The sequence below is a fragment of the Chaetodon auriga genome, chromosome 3, assembly GCF_051107435.1.
Source record: "Chaetodon auriga isolate fChaAug3 chromosome 3, fChaAug3.hap1, whole genome shotgun sequence".
Taxonomy (NCBI): Eukaryota; Metazoa; Chordata; class Actinopteri; order Chaetodontiformes; family Chaetodontidae; genus Chaetodon; species Chaetodon auriga.
The window spans coordinates 17,335,951-17,353,468 of NC_135076.1; the positions used below are offsets into that span (position 1 = coordinate 17,335,951).

Consider the following 17,518-nt stretch of genomic DNA (forward strand, 5'->3'; position numbering starts at 1 on the left):
TTTTCTCAAGTCCAACTTCGCTGAATGGCACAGTACATCAAATGCTGTTGCAGGGACTTTCAGCTGTGGGCAGGTTAATAGGAGCAGACATTGTGCTCCCTTTCAACCTCCACTCTAATTCATTTGCTTTGGTCTCATGTCAGTGGCACTCAGACCTTATAGTACGCAGGCCATTGCTAGCTGGACTAAAGAATGAGTTATGTTAGTTGTGTGTGCATCTATGTCACCATGCACATGAGGGTGAGGGGCAAAATTTTCAAAACTTTGTGAATGTGAAAATGTGTGTATCTGTCCATATGTGTGTGGATGTATGTATGCATGCAGGGAGGGTGAGGGGTCGTTGTTAAACAATCTCCCACTATGTACAAGCATTGCAACTGACCTGTGTCACCATCATTCATAGTCAAGGCAGACTTGTCCTAAATTGCTTACATGCACAGGTTGGAAGGCTCCACTATACAAGCAGGCATACCACATACACAAACAAAATATCTGGCCAAAATGTAAAGACTTGATTGTTCACAAAGTACAGTTTGAAGTATTGAGATACTGTGGCACCAAGCCACCAGAGGTCAAACATCGGCCTGCTTTGTGGCTTCTGTAATCGTAGGAGTGCAGTTTATGCTGTTTTACTTTAACCAAAGAATCCACCTGCTCGGTGACTCTAACGAAGTAAAGACACTGGAGCATTGTTGATGAGCTTCCAAGTGTAAATCTGGACTGGGATCCATTTATTGCTTTTCAGATTATGATGAAATAAGGTCTCAGTTCAGCAGTCCTCCCTTCAGAGGTTTGATAAAGACCTTGCCAGCTTGTAGATCTGCTTTAGTGTAATGTTGTTGTTACTTTCAGGTTTATAAATCGCTCGTCATCGCCACATGCTCCCGCCACCTAAAATACTGCCTTATTACAGACAAGCACCTCTATGGCCTGCTTATCACAGTACTTGAACAGAAAAGAACAGGGAGAAGTTGATTGAAGCCTGACCGACAATGCGAGGGGCCCTCCTAACAGGCAGACAGCAAGCTGAATGATGAGGACAGGGTTAACGGTGTTAGTTAGCCGAGGAGGAGTAGCTGAGGAGAAGACGACATGATTGATGAGCTGTGGTGTCAGATAATCACAGCCCACTCTCCCCTGCCTATTTAATTTGGCACCGGAGGGGATCTCGCCTTTTTAAGCCCCGCACGCGCTTTTATTTTGTTTCCCTTATAACAAGCTGCGCTTCAGACACAAACAATAACTTCATTTAGTTGGCCGACGGAAAAATAAATTACAGGGGGTAGATATAACTTAATTTCCTGCCGCGTCACACCATGCACAAAAAATTGAGAAAAATCTAATCTTGTGAGCCGCCCGCCGTTGACTGGACGAGCTAAACTCATCATCTTTCATATTCTTAATGTATTGCAATAATTCAGCCTTTGCTGCCTTTTATTCTTTAATAAATAAGGGCTTAGTGCAGCATGGAGTTATAAGTAATGCTCACATTATACCAGAAAGGACAAATTCAAAGAGAATTAGAGGGTGAGGTGAAGCACACTGAGCTATTTGTACTTCAATATCCCCACCTATTGGTGCCAGTGATGAATACACTCTGAAGTATTTCTTCATATATGCACTTCAGGGATCACATTTTCCAAGAATAAAGCAAAAGGAATCTTTGATAAATGTTTCGCAATCTGAGCAGTTTCAGTGTATTCTGAGGTGCTCAAGAAAGCGATGTGCAGCGTGCAAAGCAAAATCAGATTCTTTTCAGAGGGCCCTTTATTTTGACCAAATCATCATTTTCACAGTTTGGCCTGTCTTTTAGAAACAGACCTAAAATCAAACACTTGAATCTTTCAACTTGAAATAAATCACTTGGCTTTTTAGTCTTGTCCTTGACCTCCTCACAGGTCGCATTGGAGCTGAAGAGAATTCTGTCTCGAGGGCCAATTAAACATTAGAATCAGTCACTGGGATTATTTTTGACACAATACTTACAATACTTGTGTTGTTGACCACTTCTTGAATATTAACTGAACTGCTGCATTCATCCATTTTTGAGTCACTTAACCTGGTCAGTGTTGTGATGGCAAAAAGCCCAAATGTCCTCAGGGCGCTTCCTAATTTTCATCAACTCCTCTTGGGAGGAAGATGTTATTCCTCCAGGGTGTCGCGGCTCTGCTCCAGTCACGGGTACCTCCTAAAGCCAGGGAGCTTTCTTTCTAGATGACCTAGCCAGCTGAATGAGCTCTTCTCCAAGCAAAGGAGCTTTAAAATCAACACCACTCTCAAGCTCACCCAGGCTTATAACGTCCAGGGTTTTATTTGACACTGTGTCAGTTCAACTCTTTGGAAAATATTGGGTTGCAATCTTTTGTCCACCCTATTTACACACATTAGGTGGACAGAATATTAGTAACACCTTATAAAAGAAAAGTTGAAGCTTCATGAGAGGTGCAATGATTTTTATATCTGACTCCTTAAGAAAATATAGGTTTACCTAATAAAGCATGTCACCATGCTTACAGTTCAGAAAAAAACAGGGTTTCTCTAAACACTTCATGACAGCAACTGTCATGACAGTGAAAACATAACACCTGAGATGGCTGTCCCCCATTGGGACTGCAAGTATGAAATATGCATTCAGGTACCACAGCCTGCTCATCAGATGCTATTGAGAGACAGAGTCCCCCTGCAGCAGCCATCTTGGTCCATTTTCTAGTCTGACTGGTCCCTGCTGATGGTGCCTCATAAAGGAATCCAATAATCACATGCAGAGACCTTCAGGGAAGGAACTACAGTAACTGCCAGGGATTGTGTGTGTGTGTGTGTGTGTGTGTGTGTGTGTGTGTGTGTGTGTGTGTGTGTGTGTGTGTGTGTGTGTGTGTGTGTCCGTCCGTGTGTGTGTGTCCTCCACTAGCAGCGATAACCTCTGATTTATGGAGAGTGTGACCATCGAGGACAATGAGGCCAACAATGAGATTCACCACACCCTCTCAGCACAAATACTCAATCTGGTCCCAGCCATAATGCTATTTCCATAGACACCCATGTCAGGGTCACAAACCTCTTATTGCCTTGTTTTGTTGTGCTTGTCCTCTATTTGCTCTACTGCTAATTTCCTCCACCACTCACTCACTCTCTTGCTTTCTATCCTCTGCTTCAGTGACTCTCTCCTTCTCCCTCTCTTGCCCTGGCTCCCTCTTATAGTCGATGTGTCACATTGTTCCGGGGCGCTTTCTGGCCTCTGACCTACCCGTGACCCATGGCCCCATTGGCAGGTTTGACGATAAAGGTCTTCTGCTTGCGTTTCCTGCGTAGCTCCTTGACGTAGTTCTGGAACTGAGTGTACTCGGCAGGGAAGATCCAGGTTTTGGGTATGAAGCTGTACTCTTGAGGCTGGCACTTGATCATTCTGGAGAAACAAAGAAAGGGTGTGTGTAGGAGTAAGGTGACAACATTTTACACTGTGAGAATCATCTGGAGTTTTGTACTTTTTAAAGTACAAGCTGCATTTTGATTACAGTAAGAATTAATTTTGTGCTTTCACAGCAGTATCTTCCACTTATTTGGCTTGTTATGGTGGAGCGCTATAAGCACCCAGTTCTAACTTCATAGAGTGCCAGCTGGCTGAACACTGAGCTTTGAAATACTCTTGATTTTGCAACTGAACCAAAGTGCTGTCATATGTGTTAAGAGAGATAGACAACTTACTTGGACATGTTTCTTGCTAGGCAGTCTTTCCGGCAGATTTCGCCCATGCCAGGGAAATGGTTAATTCTCTGCAGAGGGACAGGCAGACATAATAATGTTGTTAGGGCCATTACGCCACTCAATTCCACCCCCACCCCTTCATAAAAATGAGCACATTAAAGGCAGCAACCTGAAGTGAGCTTACAATGTTCTGACATTTATGCCCAATTACGGACTCAAAACAAAAAGGTGACGCTGAGACCTTTCTCAACCCTTATTTAGTTTACCGTGGGTTTTTTTTTATACTACTTAAAGGTTGGGGAGGGAAGAGCCGAGAAAAAAAAAAAAAAAAACGATCAATCTCAACTCCGAGGGGCCGAGGTAATTGGTTCTGCATCGCAAGCTCCTGCAGTGACAGTTGAATGAATTGCTTTGAATGCGCCGAAAGGGGGGTGGGGGGTAAAGGAAAAATCTGGGTTTGCTGTATTCTTTGACCAAATGAGCCTGAACAGGGGTGTTAATTAGGCTCGTATGAACTGAAACTTGACAGCAAACTCTCACAGTACATCACTAAACGGAAAAAAGGAAAAAATTAAAAGAGGGAGAGAAAGAGGAGAGGGAGGAAAAAAAGAACGCAGAGTGTAAAAGGATCCCGTGATTATTATCCAAACGAGACAGACGTAATTAGGGATTCGGAAGAGATTGCACAATTATGCCAATGCCGCGAGACGACGTGGCTTGTGAGGGGAAATCAAAACCAATTGTTGAGAGACCTCTACTTTTCTACTGAGAAATTATCTCATGAAACACCGCAGCAGCACGAGAGAGCAAGTGAAAACAATTGACAGCAAATCACCACTTCCATGTGAAACATTAGCCACATTGCTACACATTAAAGCTGTTACAGTATTTGTAATATTCAATCTACTTAGCTGAACTCTTGCTGCCCCTGTCCTAACAAGCCATACTCTTACTAGCTTGTGATTTAATCAATCATTAGTGCCCAGTCTAATCAAATAAGCACTCAGGAAGATGGATGGCTAACGCTCGCAGCGGCAGCAGCAGCAAGTTCACTCAGCAGGACCGGGAGGTCATATGGAGGTAAGATTACTCTCAGACTTGTACACACAACCCAGAGCAACTCTTGTTGTTTGGACCCATCTTGTCAACATCACCAGTGACATCTGAAACCTGACCCTCCCACCCCCCGCTGCTCACAACTTGTCAGTCTGCCTGTCAATCTTCTCATCAGTCTCTGTGTAAGCTCTGTTGTTCCCTCTCACCCTGTACACCTTTCTCTCCTATTTGCTGTCTCCCTTTTACCACCCAGGGTCTGAAAAACAATAGATGGGCATATTCAGTCTTCCGTCCATGTGCACTTATTTTCCCTTCTTTCTATTCAATTTAATTCTGACATTTACTATATTTAATATGAATATTCTACACTTTCTGTTGCTTTTCCCAACTCTGACTCATCTGTTCCAAACTCCTCCGTACACCATCCCCTTTCCATCTACTCTAATCTCTTTTTTCTCTTATATTTTCCGTTACCTATTCCTTTACTTGTACTGGAGACACGTAGAAAAACGTATTGTAAGGCAGGGTGGTATGCCAACACCCAATAGTCTGCAGCTGTAGTGGCCAAGTTGGACTCAGAGATACCACATTATACAGACACTGATTAGGTTCATCAGGTTCAGCAACCTGAGCCATGGTCTTGATGAAAACCGTTCCATTTCAGTACACTGTGAGCACATATGATACCTTATGTATACTGTTATAATTGTGAGCAACAAATATAAAAAATATTGTAATAACCCAGAATCCTCAGAAGGATTTTTTTTTCATCGTCTACATTGGTTGTTTTAATCATCTTCATTTGAACTGAAATTTCACAAGGTCAGTTATCGGTGAAAGTTTTATGTCGTGTGGGACAGAAAAATAGGCTTGACTTCAATTATTTTTAAATTTTCACATATACAGGTATCAATTATGAAGAGTATTTATTGTCTTAATTATTGACAAACCACTTTGCAGGCATGTGCTGACTGCTGAGGTTAGCCAGCAGCATACTTATGTGTATGCCACAATGACTGTGATACCTGGTAACAGGGAATCGTTTAAGATGTAATTGCTTTTTCCTCCAAACCAATTATTACAATTCAGATTTCTAAACATCTCAGTGCAAAATATTTCAAATATTTAAAGGCCTGCATCACAGTGGTTTATTCTCTCCACAAGAGTGTAAAAAAACGTATCTAGGGAAGCTTCTTGCTGTCATAAGTTCGTATCCAACTCACCTAAGGAGTATTCGAAGGAAAGAATTTGCTTTTATATATAGAAAAATCCTTTAGATAAAAACTCTCCAAGCACAGGAGAGTTAAAGTATCTGTCATGTTCATTTCATCCTTTAAATCCCTTTCTTCTGCAGCACTGCACTTTTTAACTTCTGAGGCATCTCTGTCACTGTTTCTCTTGAGGAATCCTTGGGGAAATCCTTCCTCACCTTACCAGCAAGTGCTGTACACTATTAGAAGCAGGTTACTTTGGTTTTAACGTCTGGTTTAGCTTTAAAGGCCACTGAACACATATGATCTTTTTTCAGATCTGCTCCTCAAAACTTCCAGTTACATACATCCACTGGCAGCTGATCACTATCATGGTCTTTGGCTGCTGGCCACCGAGCAGCTTTATGGAGCATACCATAAAGGTTAACATCCAGATTTTCCTGTTCAGTGCAGAAATTGGATCTGACACCCTTATTCTTAAGCTCTCCTCTCTAACCTCTAGGCTACCATACAAGGTGTGCTGATGTGACATGGTAGCCACGCAGTGTACCTGATAATTCCTGAGCTCAGCGATTTTCTCGTGCTGCACAGCTGAGTCATTCCAGATGAGGTTGGCAGTCTCGTCCTCATCCCGGGTCTTGATGAAGTCCATCTCATTGATGACTATACGAACTAGGAAAAAAACACTCACATTGGATTGTGTTCCACTAACAGAATGAGGCATGCAGTCATTTACATACACTTTATATGCTGACTTTGAGTATCAATATTCATGATGACAAAACAACATATAGATGCAAAGTGTGACTTGGACCCGCAATCAAACATTTCTACTTTACAGATCAATGTTTCACTCAAACATTTTGCTCGGCTTAAATTCCGTTTTTGCATAAATTAAGAGAGAAATGACTCCTGGAGATAATCTATCAAAAAGCTCACAGCAATATTTACCATTCATGGAATGGTTGCAGAGCAGCCAATCGTAATGCCTCTCTTCAAAAAGATAAATTAATTGTCTGTAATGCATTCAAATCCCACTGGAAAGCCCGTAGTATGAGAGATAGGTGGCAAGCCCATTTGGACATTAATCCGACAACTATTCATTATTCAGTGAGTAATGAAAAATTCATATGCCCTAACGAAACGAGGTATTAATTAATTTCTTGAAAGCCTTCACAAACCTGGAGAAGGCTTGCCTAATGTTGCATGATGGCACTTGAATGGGAAAAAGGTGTTTCCGATGTAACTTCATCCATCTATTACTTCAGCAGAGGCTGACAGTGTTTTGCTAACAGGAACATGGAGGGTTTACATCACGGCAGGTCTATGCTTACAGTTACCAGTAGGGTCTTTGAGTACGAAGCTATAATCAACCCTTTCTTTCCCATCCCACCTAACAGACATCCTTAAGACCAGAGTTTACACTCCCTTCTCTGTGGGTGTGAAGCAAATACCATATTCCTTCACCTTTAACCTTTACCTGTAATACCATCAATTCTGAAGCAAAAAAAGACAGCTGCAAAAAAGGTAACAGCAAAAAGCGGACCATCTGTCTGGCCCTTAGTGTTAATTTTCCTTCAAAATAGCCCTACACTACCCTCAGAATGGCCACTGTGAGGGTCTCGTCACAGCTAGCAAACTGACTCACAGCTAGACTCCCATCTACCTACAGGATCCCGGCAGCCCCCAACTTCTACTTGCTGCTGCTGACTCCTTAGTTTCATAGGTTGTAGTTCACCCTTGAGAGCTGTGCTGCCACACAATATACTGAACATGTGAGGAATGCTTACTATGCTCTTTTGGCCCTTCACAAAAAACCTCACTGCCAAGTTAAATTACCTCAATAAAGATTTATGTACGTACATAAGGCCGAGCTGTCTCCGTGTGAACTGTTCGGCTGCGCTGAAACTCTATTAGGTTTCATTTAAGACATTAAATAACAAAGACCTCCTTCAAACAATCCACCACAGCAAATTAGATTTTATTGTTAAGACGACTGTGATAGGATTTGTGGTGTTTTGAGGGACCGACTGAGCATTACTAAGAGCTGTTTCCAAAATCAATATGCAGTTCACTGTGTCACAGTGCACTGATCTCACCTGCAGAACCACCCAAAATGTTGGTCTTCATCACTCATGTAAAAATCAAAATATACATTCATAAGCTTGAAATCTGAGGCTTTGTTTTACTGTATATACAATGTAGCTAGATCTGACATAAAATTAGCACTGCATCCAACATGTATATGAAAGTAATATGTGAGAAAAAAATACATAATACTAATCCTACAACTGAATCTGAAACTATAACCACTTGAGCTACTGCTTAATCATTTCAGACAACTCCCTTGTTTTTCCAACAAAAAACATCAATACTCAGATAATGTATATCAATGAAAGGATTTCATCAGCCATCTCAAAGACAGCCTCTTTTCATCCTCCACTAGCTCCTCCATTAAGATGAACTCTTTCATCAGAAAATATCTTTGCAGACTGACATTTCTGTGGCATGTATGTTTTACCTCCCTTTTTAAGCCTGTTGTTAATCATGTCTAAAATCTTTATTGAACATTTTTATGCGTTGTATTCATTCCCGCAACTTCAAAAGTGTTTTAATATCATTAGTAATATGTTACCGTACCAATCTCATATTTGGTGCCAGCGACATTGGCTGTGATGGTGCCTTTCTTCTTTTTGGTGCGCACCTTCCTCTTTCCACTGCTCTGGTAGGAGCCCACAGATGGCCCGTTCACGGGGGACGCTCCTTGATCCTCTGGAGGAGGAGACAGCATACAACAAAACTAGATACAGTCACAGCTTGTGCTCCGGACTGGGAGGGGAGCAGGAGTATTCTAATATATTTTCCTCATTTCTTCAGGGGATTTAGTGAGGTTTGTTTATGGAGCTAGGGTGTAAATGAATTAGAATTCTAGTCTGTTATAGCTGCATGCATCATGATCCTTTTATCATAATCTGTGTGTGTGAGAGAGAGAGAGTGTGCATGTGTGGCCCTGTGCAGGAGAGAATAGCACTGATGAGCTGGCAGGCAGGCACATACTGTATATGAGCAGGTGGCCAGGTGTGTGTGTGCTTCTGAGTGCCATAGTGTGCATACACCATCTAACAGAATGACCCTATCAGTCTGGAGAAAGCTGGACCTCTCTTACTCACCTCCTTCATTGGGAGGGGAGGGCATCTCAGGGGCTGGAGGAGTGAAGGGGCAAGCCAAGCTTTCTGCCAGGCTTGAGGGGCGGGTGGACCTCGCAGGGTACTCACAGCACCCTCCAAGGGCTCTCTCACACTTGCACTAGTTAGTCTTCCCTGTCTTGGGCTGTGTGGACGATGTAGTTCGGGATGGTCCAATGGATCATCTGAGCATCTCCCTGGCGCCTTTCAGCAGCATAAAGAGCAGCAGTAGAGTCTGAGTGGGCAGGGGAGTTGGAAGGGGGTAGCAGTGGAAGGGAAGAGTGGGAGGGGGAGGGCCTCTCAAGGGTCTACACAGCCCCAGCTTATTTACAGCCCCGAGAGGAGACAGGGAGAGAGGGGGTGGACAGAGGGATGGATGGGAATGCCTGTAGAGGAGAAGAAAAAAAGATATTTTACAGCTGCAGAACAGTAGTAGTAGTAGTAGGCTGACTGCTCAGAGGGTCTGTGTACATTTTCTCACTGCACTGCATTGGACATGCTTTTGATGTAAAGCAGCAGCAACACAGGCCTATCACAGGCTACATCAGTCAATCTGACACTGAGCGTAACAGTTCAGTGAGAACTCTGTACAGCTCTGACACTGCAGTACTACTAATGAAATAATCTAAAGCTGCGTGATGTCCGCTGGACTAATTTGTATTCCACGGAACCATTGTGAAATATTAATGTGGTTGTCAAGTTAAGGGTTTGCAGCTTCTCATTGTGCCTCGTGTCTGTGCCAGCTGGGTTTCATTGTATGGCTGAGAGGTGACTTCATTCAAACAGATGGCATCTTTACAGTGGTTTGTTAAAAGGAAGCTTCGGGCTATGAACAGTGTGGGAAATTAACACCAGTCATCAGCCAAATCCTGTTATTGTTTGGCTGTGGTCTGAGAGTGTGTCTTCAAACCACTTTTGGATGCAATACACCATTGTTGAGATGTCCAGTCACATTTAATTTTGCGTTGGCTGGGGCAGTATAGTGAGTGGTAAGCACTGTTCCTTCACAGTAAAACAGGACTGTGCTTGAGTCTGTGTTGTGGGGTTTGCATGTTCTCCTTTTGTCACTTTGGGCTCTTGTGTCCAGATGCTCTAGATTCTTCCCATTTTCAAAGGCAAAGCAGCATTCAGGTGGACTGCAGACTCCAAATTGCCCAAAGCTCTCAATTTGTGTTACTCCATCCAGTGATGGACTAGCAAGCTATAAACTGTTTCCCCAATTTACAGCATGCTTGGAACGATTCCAGCTGCTCACAAATCAAATAGCTGCTAGATTTTGAGTGATCCATACTAATGCACTGTGGGCCTGGAAGCAGCCCCCTTCCAGAACGGTTCGCAAGATTATCTATGTTACTCTGATCTTTTCTTGTTACTGGATATTTCACCTTATCAAGTCTCTAAAAATTATTTACATTAAATAAGAGAAAATATAACACTCTTTTTTGTCATCCTCATCACAACCCATAAATACAGGCAATGTGTTGCAAGGCAGTATTTCAGATGTCACAAGCTAAAAACCCACTGCCTCAGAAAGTGTTTAAAACTGCCTTGTTTGTCGGAATTCTAATCTCGTTTTCAGTGTTTTCCAGATGATGCCAAATATTAACTGTTGCATGTTCAAAACTCAGGGGGAAACCATGGTGACGTCTGTATGATATCGCACTCATGCAAGGCCATTTCCTGCTCAGCCTCTTCCTGTGGTTGAAAAAATCAAAATCAAAAATCCTCATCGAGATGTTCTAGTTTTGCAGAAGAAAAATAACCGCAAGACTGTTGGCTCAAAGAGATGCAAGGTATCACATCCATGAAGTAGAGTAACAGATATAACCACACAAACTATAAATCACAGGTAATATACACCAGATACATCTACAGCACATTGGCTTGCGGTGCCTCCTTTGCATTTCATAAAGAGATCAACAGTAGCCTCTAGTGGTGAGAATATAGTGAAAAGCCCATTGCCTATCTACCAATGTTTACTGTCCACGCACACACAGATGTGTAGGTGTAAATGTACACAGATACACATCAGAAAATATGCACGCAGACAGACTTGAAAAGCAACCCTATCGATTCAATCAGCATCCTCTGGACAAATTAGATTGGGGAAACAATCCAGTCGCATTACTTGATCACTCAGTACTCTTCACTGTCAGCCTCTTGGCCTGCCTGCGGTAAGCACAAGACATTGATCCTGGGGAGGACAGAGACTGGAATGAGATCAGCACAGAGGGGGGGGAGCAACAACAAAGAGTCAGAGTGATAAAGTGAAGCAAGCCGTGCTGATGACAACCTGCCCCCACCTCCCAGTGGTGTACTGGTTCTCTGAACAGGAGCCAGGTAACTAATCTATAGGAGCGCTGGACCTTGGTGTCATGTAAACCCTCAGGAACAAGAGGGGATCTGACAAGCACATATAATGCAACTAAACACCTACAAACACACATAGGACAAGAGCACACATACATACTGTAACGAAAGGAACTGGGAAATACTCACAATCATCCACAGACAAGGGCTGTGATGTTATTCTTAATTATTCTGCACAATATCGCGGGACAATTAATCTTCATAATTTAAGGATCAGTTGCTTTTTGTGTTACACTGAATATCAGCATCTTAATTATTTTCAAGTACAGTACACACTACTAAATTAAACAGAATGCTTAATGTTGCTATTTATCTCAATATTGATAATTGTTTATGGTGTGAACCACATTGTTTAATATCCCTAGTGCTAATATTTTTGCATTAAATTTGGACTAAAAACTTATAAGTCATGCTGCCATAATAACTGAAAGAGAAGCACATTCACAAACAGAAATTCAGTTTTCAAATATCTGATCATTCATAAACTTTCTGTCTCATAGAGTAAAATGTCAGATTTCTATCGTGGCGTGTTTGCCTGACCACCATAAGGTCAGAGCTGAGGCCCTTATCGCACTGACCCAGCAAAAAGTGGCTGTTACATTTTGCTCATTTGTCATAGCGATGGTGGTGGTTATCAACCCCAAGATGGCCTACTTTTATTTGCATTCACACGATAGAAGTGGCATTTCAATGAAAGCAGACGCCAGGTTACGGTAACTGTTATTACTGACTCATAGAGGGCTGCGAGCAGGACATCCTGTTGTGAGACAGGTTTTAATTAAGCTCAGTGGCCACTGTCACACGTCATACCCTTCCTTGCACTTCAGTACTTTTAATCATTCCTGTCTAATAAAATAGAAAAGATACTATCTTCAAATACAGACAGTACAGTAACAGAGACAAAATATGCTAAATATGAATAGAAAATAATGACATTTACAATACGTCTTGTATAGTATACTGTATTATGCTGAAGCATCTGTGAGCTGCTGTCCTTACATGTTTCTTTTTTTCCCCTCTTTGTAGTTTCCATCAAACAACTGGTTACTTGTCATAAAATTTTGTATATAACGTGAGAATATCCACAAAACAAGGTTTAGTCTTTGTAAGCATTACTTGACAATATATTCTACAGCTGGCATCGTCACAAATTAATCCTTGAGTGAAGTATTAACGACAAAATCTTAACTAAATCCCATCCACTAAGTACTGTCCACTGTTAATCCTCTAGTGTAATAACACATTTTGTCCAACAGAGTGAGCCAGAGGACCACCACAGCAGAGCGGAGCTGAATGGGCAGAAATGGTGAGCTCATTCCCTTCCCCTTTGCCACACACAACACAGAAAGGCTCCATTGTAAAGAGTCAGCTCTTCATGCTGCTCAGCTGCATCACTCTGTGTTTCACAGCCTCTGAATGCATGGCTGTCTTTCAGGGCATTGATATGCAGAATTTTCCCCTAATTATACAGCAGAAGTTGTTCATGTGTGTGTCACGTTACTCTAAACATGTTCTGTCTCAGGAGCAAGCATTTTGTTTGCAGCATTTAGTCTACATTAAAAACATTTCCTGAAATAATATCAGGAAAAAAAAAAGTGGTTCTAGTTCAAAACTCTACCAAGAAATTCATCTTCACACGGATATTGTCTCACTATCATAAGGGAATGGCCTTTCAAAAAAATATGGTATCCCCTTTTATATCAAAAGCAAATCCAAAAAGACAGTACAAATAGCTTTACAAGAAGTCTGCCAAAGGAAAAGCTGAACCGAAGCAGGAGACTGTTTATTCATGACAGGCGTTGTCACACCAATTACACCAGTCCCTTCAACAACCAGCAGTACGTCCCTGAGGGGTTTGTTTTATGTTCTCCCTGCCTTACATGAAACTACGTCTTGAAAGCAGTCGTCAAATTCAGAATCAATAGAGAGGAATCACCACTTAGCCTCACATTATGCTGAAAGCAAAGGATTTGCGGACAAAAGTTCTTTTCTGTACATGCATGTCCCCGTCTTGCCATTACAGCAGTGCAGGGACCTCAGGGTAAAAGGGCAGAGACACTGGCTCCGAATGGAGATGTGTACGACCATATTACACATCCCTGACTGAAAAACAAATGTAAACAAAGCAGAAAATGGACCTTTTGTCATATAAATAGTAGAAACCCTTTGCACTTGACATTTTCTTACACTTAAAAGGCACAATGCCCAAAGTCAATCTGTGCACCTTCAAGATCTGAAACATACAGGACACTTGCAAGATCCTTTTTCTAAAAACTATTTCTATTTATATCATTATCTATTTGACCACCACTGCAACACTGTCCTCCCAGGAAAAATGATAGCTGACTTTGTGAACCACTCTCACAGGAAAGTAGTTGGTTTAGAATTGCCAGTGGGTCTAAAATTAGCTCAAACCAGTGACCCAACTCGGGCTTCGTGCCTTCTTCCAGATATGAGGAGGAACAAGTGTGGGAGCTGTCAGCCCACGGGGTACTGAAATACACCAACAAACAGCTGAGCGTTAAGCTTAACTTTATCAGAGAGAATCTACAGAAATATTGTAGATGCTATTAAACATTTATATTAACTACAGTCCTGCCTGACCTTATTTTGTGTAACTGGGGCAAATAACTTGAGGTTGCTAGAATTTGCACATTAAATGCTTGTTCAAAACCGCCGCACTGTTCCAACAAAGCAAGCTTTACATGTATGGAGGTGTATGATCAACACCTATGAACAAACTGTTAATCAAATACTTGCTCTAGGGCTGCAACTAACGCTTATTTTCATTATTGATTAATCTGTCCATTATTCCCCTGAATAATCAATTAATTGTTTACTCTATAGAATGTTAAGAAATTGTGAAAACAGCACATCACAATTTCCCAGAGCCCAAAGTGATGTCTACAAAATGCTTCTTTTATGAATTATTATCAAAGTAGTTGGTGATCTAAATTCTTACCCAAACCTGTCTGATTATTGCCAGACAAGACAAGTGGTCTCCAGTCAGAAAACCAAAAAAAGGTCAATAGATACAAGAGAACTTTACAAAGGGAAGACCCCCATCAAGCAAAATTTACCAGGTGAGTTAATCAACTTGTAAAACCAAACCAGCTGCTGCCAATATGTGAACTTATATAACAAGCAGGAACTCTCATAATTGGTCAGAGGTTACTTTAACTGCATGGCATTTGTCAAAAAAGCTGCTGCACATACAGCATTTAATTCTAAAAATGTAAACCTGATGAGCAATGTAGATGTCCAGGCTTTTGAGTGAATAGGCCAAACCTACCTGTATTTATGGTATTCTCACACTTAGAGGTGTCAAACAGCAAGCAAGCCTAATTCCTTGGATGTAGGCGCAAAACTGCAACGAATATCCTGTATTAATCCAAAGAATTCAGGATGCCAACTGTAGCCGGCATCAAAATAAAAGATTACACAGATCATATCCGTCTTAATAGCCTTATCCCTGGGATACGTCCATATGGCAGGATGCCATCCAGAACTCATATGTTATGCTGTTATTATTATGTAATCCATCTGCTCTGTCGGGACTGGTCATCTCCAGGGTGCTTTATCAGCATGTGGTCTGTAAGTGGCACACTGGACTACAAACAGACCACACTAAATCAAATGGCTCTTCAAACACCACATCTCGCATGTGGTGTTTGAATTAACCAGGCTGGGAGCATCCAAAGATAAACACCATCTATAGCATTGCATGTCAAAACAGATTTCTTAAGGGCACTTGCAAAGCTAGCCTCAGCTAAAATGCTATGCTACTAAGAGCAGCGAGGGGACCTATGCCTGTCACAGCACAGCAGTCAATATGGTATCTTCCAGATCACTGGAAGGATAGTAGGCCATCCCCTTCCACAGATCTTGTCTGTATTTCGGGTTTAGCGCAACATAGACTTCTTAAATCACGCATACAATACCTTTGATATCAGGGTTTTTCAGGAAATTGGTTGCGCTCACATATTAAATGTCACAAACACAAAGCAGATGCATTATTGCTATGAATCAGTTTCTCGCAAGCAGTAGCTGACGTTAGGTTGCTAGCCGCTTGCATAGGTCAGGTGGAATAATCAGACGGGCAAACAATCTGGCCATGTTGCTATTCAGTTAAGTTGCTCCCATCAAAAGCAGCGCTAACAGCAACGTTAACGTTTAACTGCGAATGAGGGCGTCTTCATTTCACGTTGCTTCAAAATTAAATAACATTTTCCTGAATGAGACACCGTCTCATAATTCAAAGGAAACACAATGACCCCGGGCTACTCTACAGTTAGCTTAGCCGCACTACCTAGCAAAGGATGGAGAGGCGAAAGCGAAGTAGCCCGTTAACGTTACCTTATTTATTCCAGGCACTGGCAGCGCAGCTCCTCTGCTGGTCTCATCCAAACGACACAGCCGCCGTGACTGAGGGAAACACTGGGGTCTCTTAAGAGAAACCGCCCAGTCCCGAGATTATTTTTCAAGACTATAACAGTGTTTATGGTTTATAATGGCGTTACAACTGAACACTGACGCTGGTTGACAGACACACACAGAAAAATCTGTATCTTGTACACCTCTGGTGTGCTGTGAGTGCTGGAGCGAGCGCATGGGCAAAACCATTCGCTCCGTGAGAGGGGGAGCCCGACAGAAGTGCTGAAGTTTGCATTCTCAATCTGGCACCAACGTGACGTTTAGTGTACTGTAGGCCGTACATGTGAAGTCAGCACGTATCATTTTCAACTCTCAACTAGTTCTGAGTGAAAATTAAAGTCTTACCACAGCCTCGAGTTGTATTTCGTACACCTTTCTGTCATTGTTTAACGTGGGTTTCGGTGCAGCTCTTCCTCCACAACTTGCTGATACAAACACAGGGAGGCTACCTAGCAACTGTGTCGCTGACCATGGTGCTAAAAATCAACCCTGTGCATTATGGGTGCGACCCGTTCAGAGGTCATTAACATGCCATTCACTTCTTATTATCATTTTATCGTTGTAATAGCATGGAAATATTCCCCAAAATTCCTCTTGCTTTCATACTCCTTTGTAAGTATCAGTTTATGTTAAATTTACGTTTTTCTTTACTTTAATCGTCCACAATTGAATGCATCATTCGTTGTTTGCGATCAGAGGCATTTCCTGCAAGGTCATCTTAAATTGCATTAGTTTCGCTTGTGTCAGTTGTTTAAGCGTGTATTTATCACACCTATTCTATTCAACCATTCATTCATATACTGTTTTATTTCAACACCTCAAAGACACGTTTGAAGAATCACAACCACTTGGCACCTGTGAACAAGTGGCATTTGATGCAAAGTGTTAACCAGTTGACACCATGTCCCTCTGGTGTATCTTTGCTAAAATTCTGTGTTCTGATGTAACACCCATGATCCTCGTAGGGAAAGTAAGTCTGTGCTCATGTGCCCCCTTGGAGGTCAGAGCTCATGGTCAGCTACAAATTTTAAGACTTTTGAATTCTAACTAATTTATTGATTTTTGCCATTCGACAATGCACGTGCAGACAAATAATTAATATATAATAATTAATTAATTCACACCTTGTGAACCTCTACTATATCACTTGCAGCCCTACGAATGCAATTTAAATCATAATCAAGGCTCAAAAGGTCAATCAAGATGAGCAATTATAGCTATTTTTCACTTCCATCTTAAATTACTGGTTGACAGTCACCAATTTGATCCAACTTGATTCAAATAAGTAATGTTCAAATGAAATGAGAACATGAAAATGTTTTTTCAAGCTGGGGTGTCTGTTAAAGAAAAGAGATCGATAATGCCTCTCATCACAAGGATTCACAGGTTCAACAGGTGTTTTCATGTCCTCAAATCCACCCAGTCCAAACTGTGTGATCAAAAGTCTCGACAGTTTCTTCCGAATACACTTGACTTTGAAGGACAATTTAATTTCCAAGTCCACAAAGTAGTTTGCAACTGTACTATCTGCTGCATTCAGTGTCATTGGAAATACAGAAA

General features: G+C 41.8%; 1 protein-coding gene across 6 annotated transcripts in view; it reads right to left on the reverse strand.

The window, feature by feature from the left end:
* The window catches only part of ttll7 (tubulin tyrosine ligase-like family, member 7), a 68,121-nt gene extending 51,965 nt beyond the window's left edge, over nt 1–16,156 (reverse strand). For all 6 annotated transcript variants that reach the window (XM_076725878.1, XM_076725879.1, XM_076725875.1 and 3 more), the window contains exons 1-6: nt 15,881–16,156; nt 9,140–9,540; nt 8,610–8,741; nt 6,520–6,641; nt 3,703–3,770; nt 3,245–3,403 (exon numbers count right to left, since the gene is read on the reverse strand). In XM_076725878.1, coding sequence (XP_076581993.1) covers nt 3,245–3,403; nt 3,703–3,770; nt 6,520–6,641; nt 8,610–8,741; nt 9,140–9,164 — 506 coding nt within the window. In that variant the 5' untranslated portion in view covers nt 9,165–9,540; nt 15,881–16,156. The remainder of the gene's footprint in view (nt 1–3,244; nt 3,404–3,702; nt 3,771–6,519; nt 6,642–8,609; nt 8,742–9,139; nt 9,541–15,880) is intronic.
* Between the last annotated feature and the right edge of the window lie 1,362 nt (nt 16,157–17,518).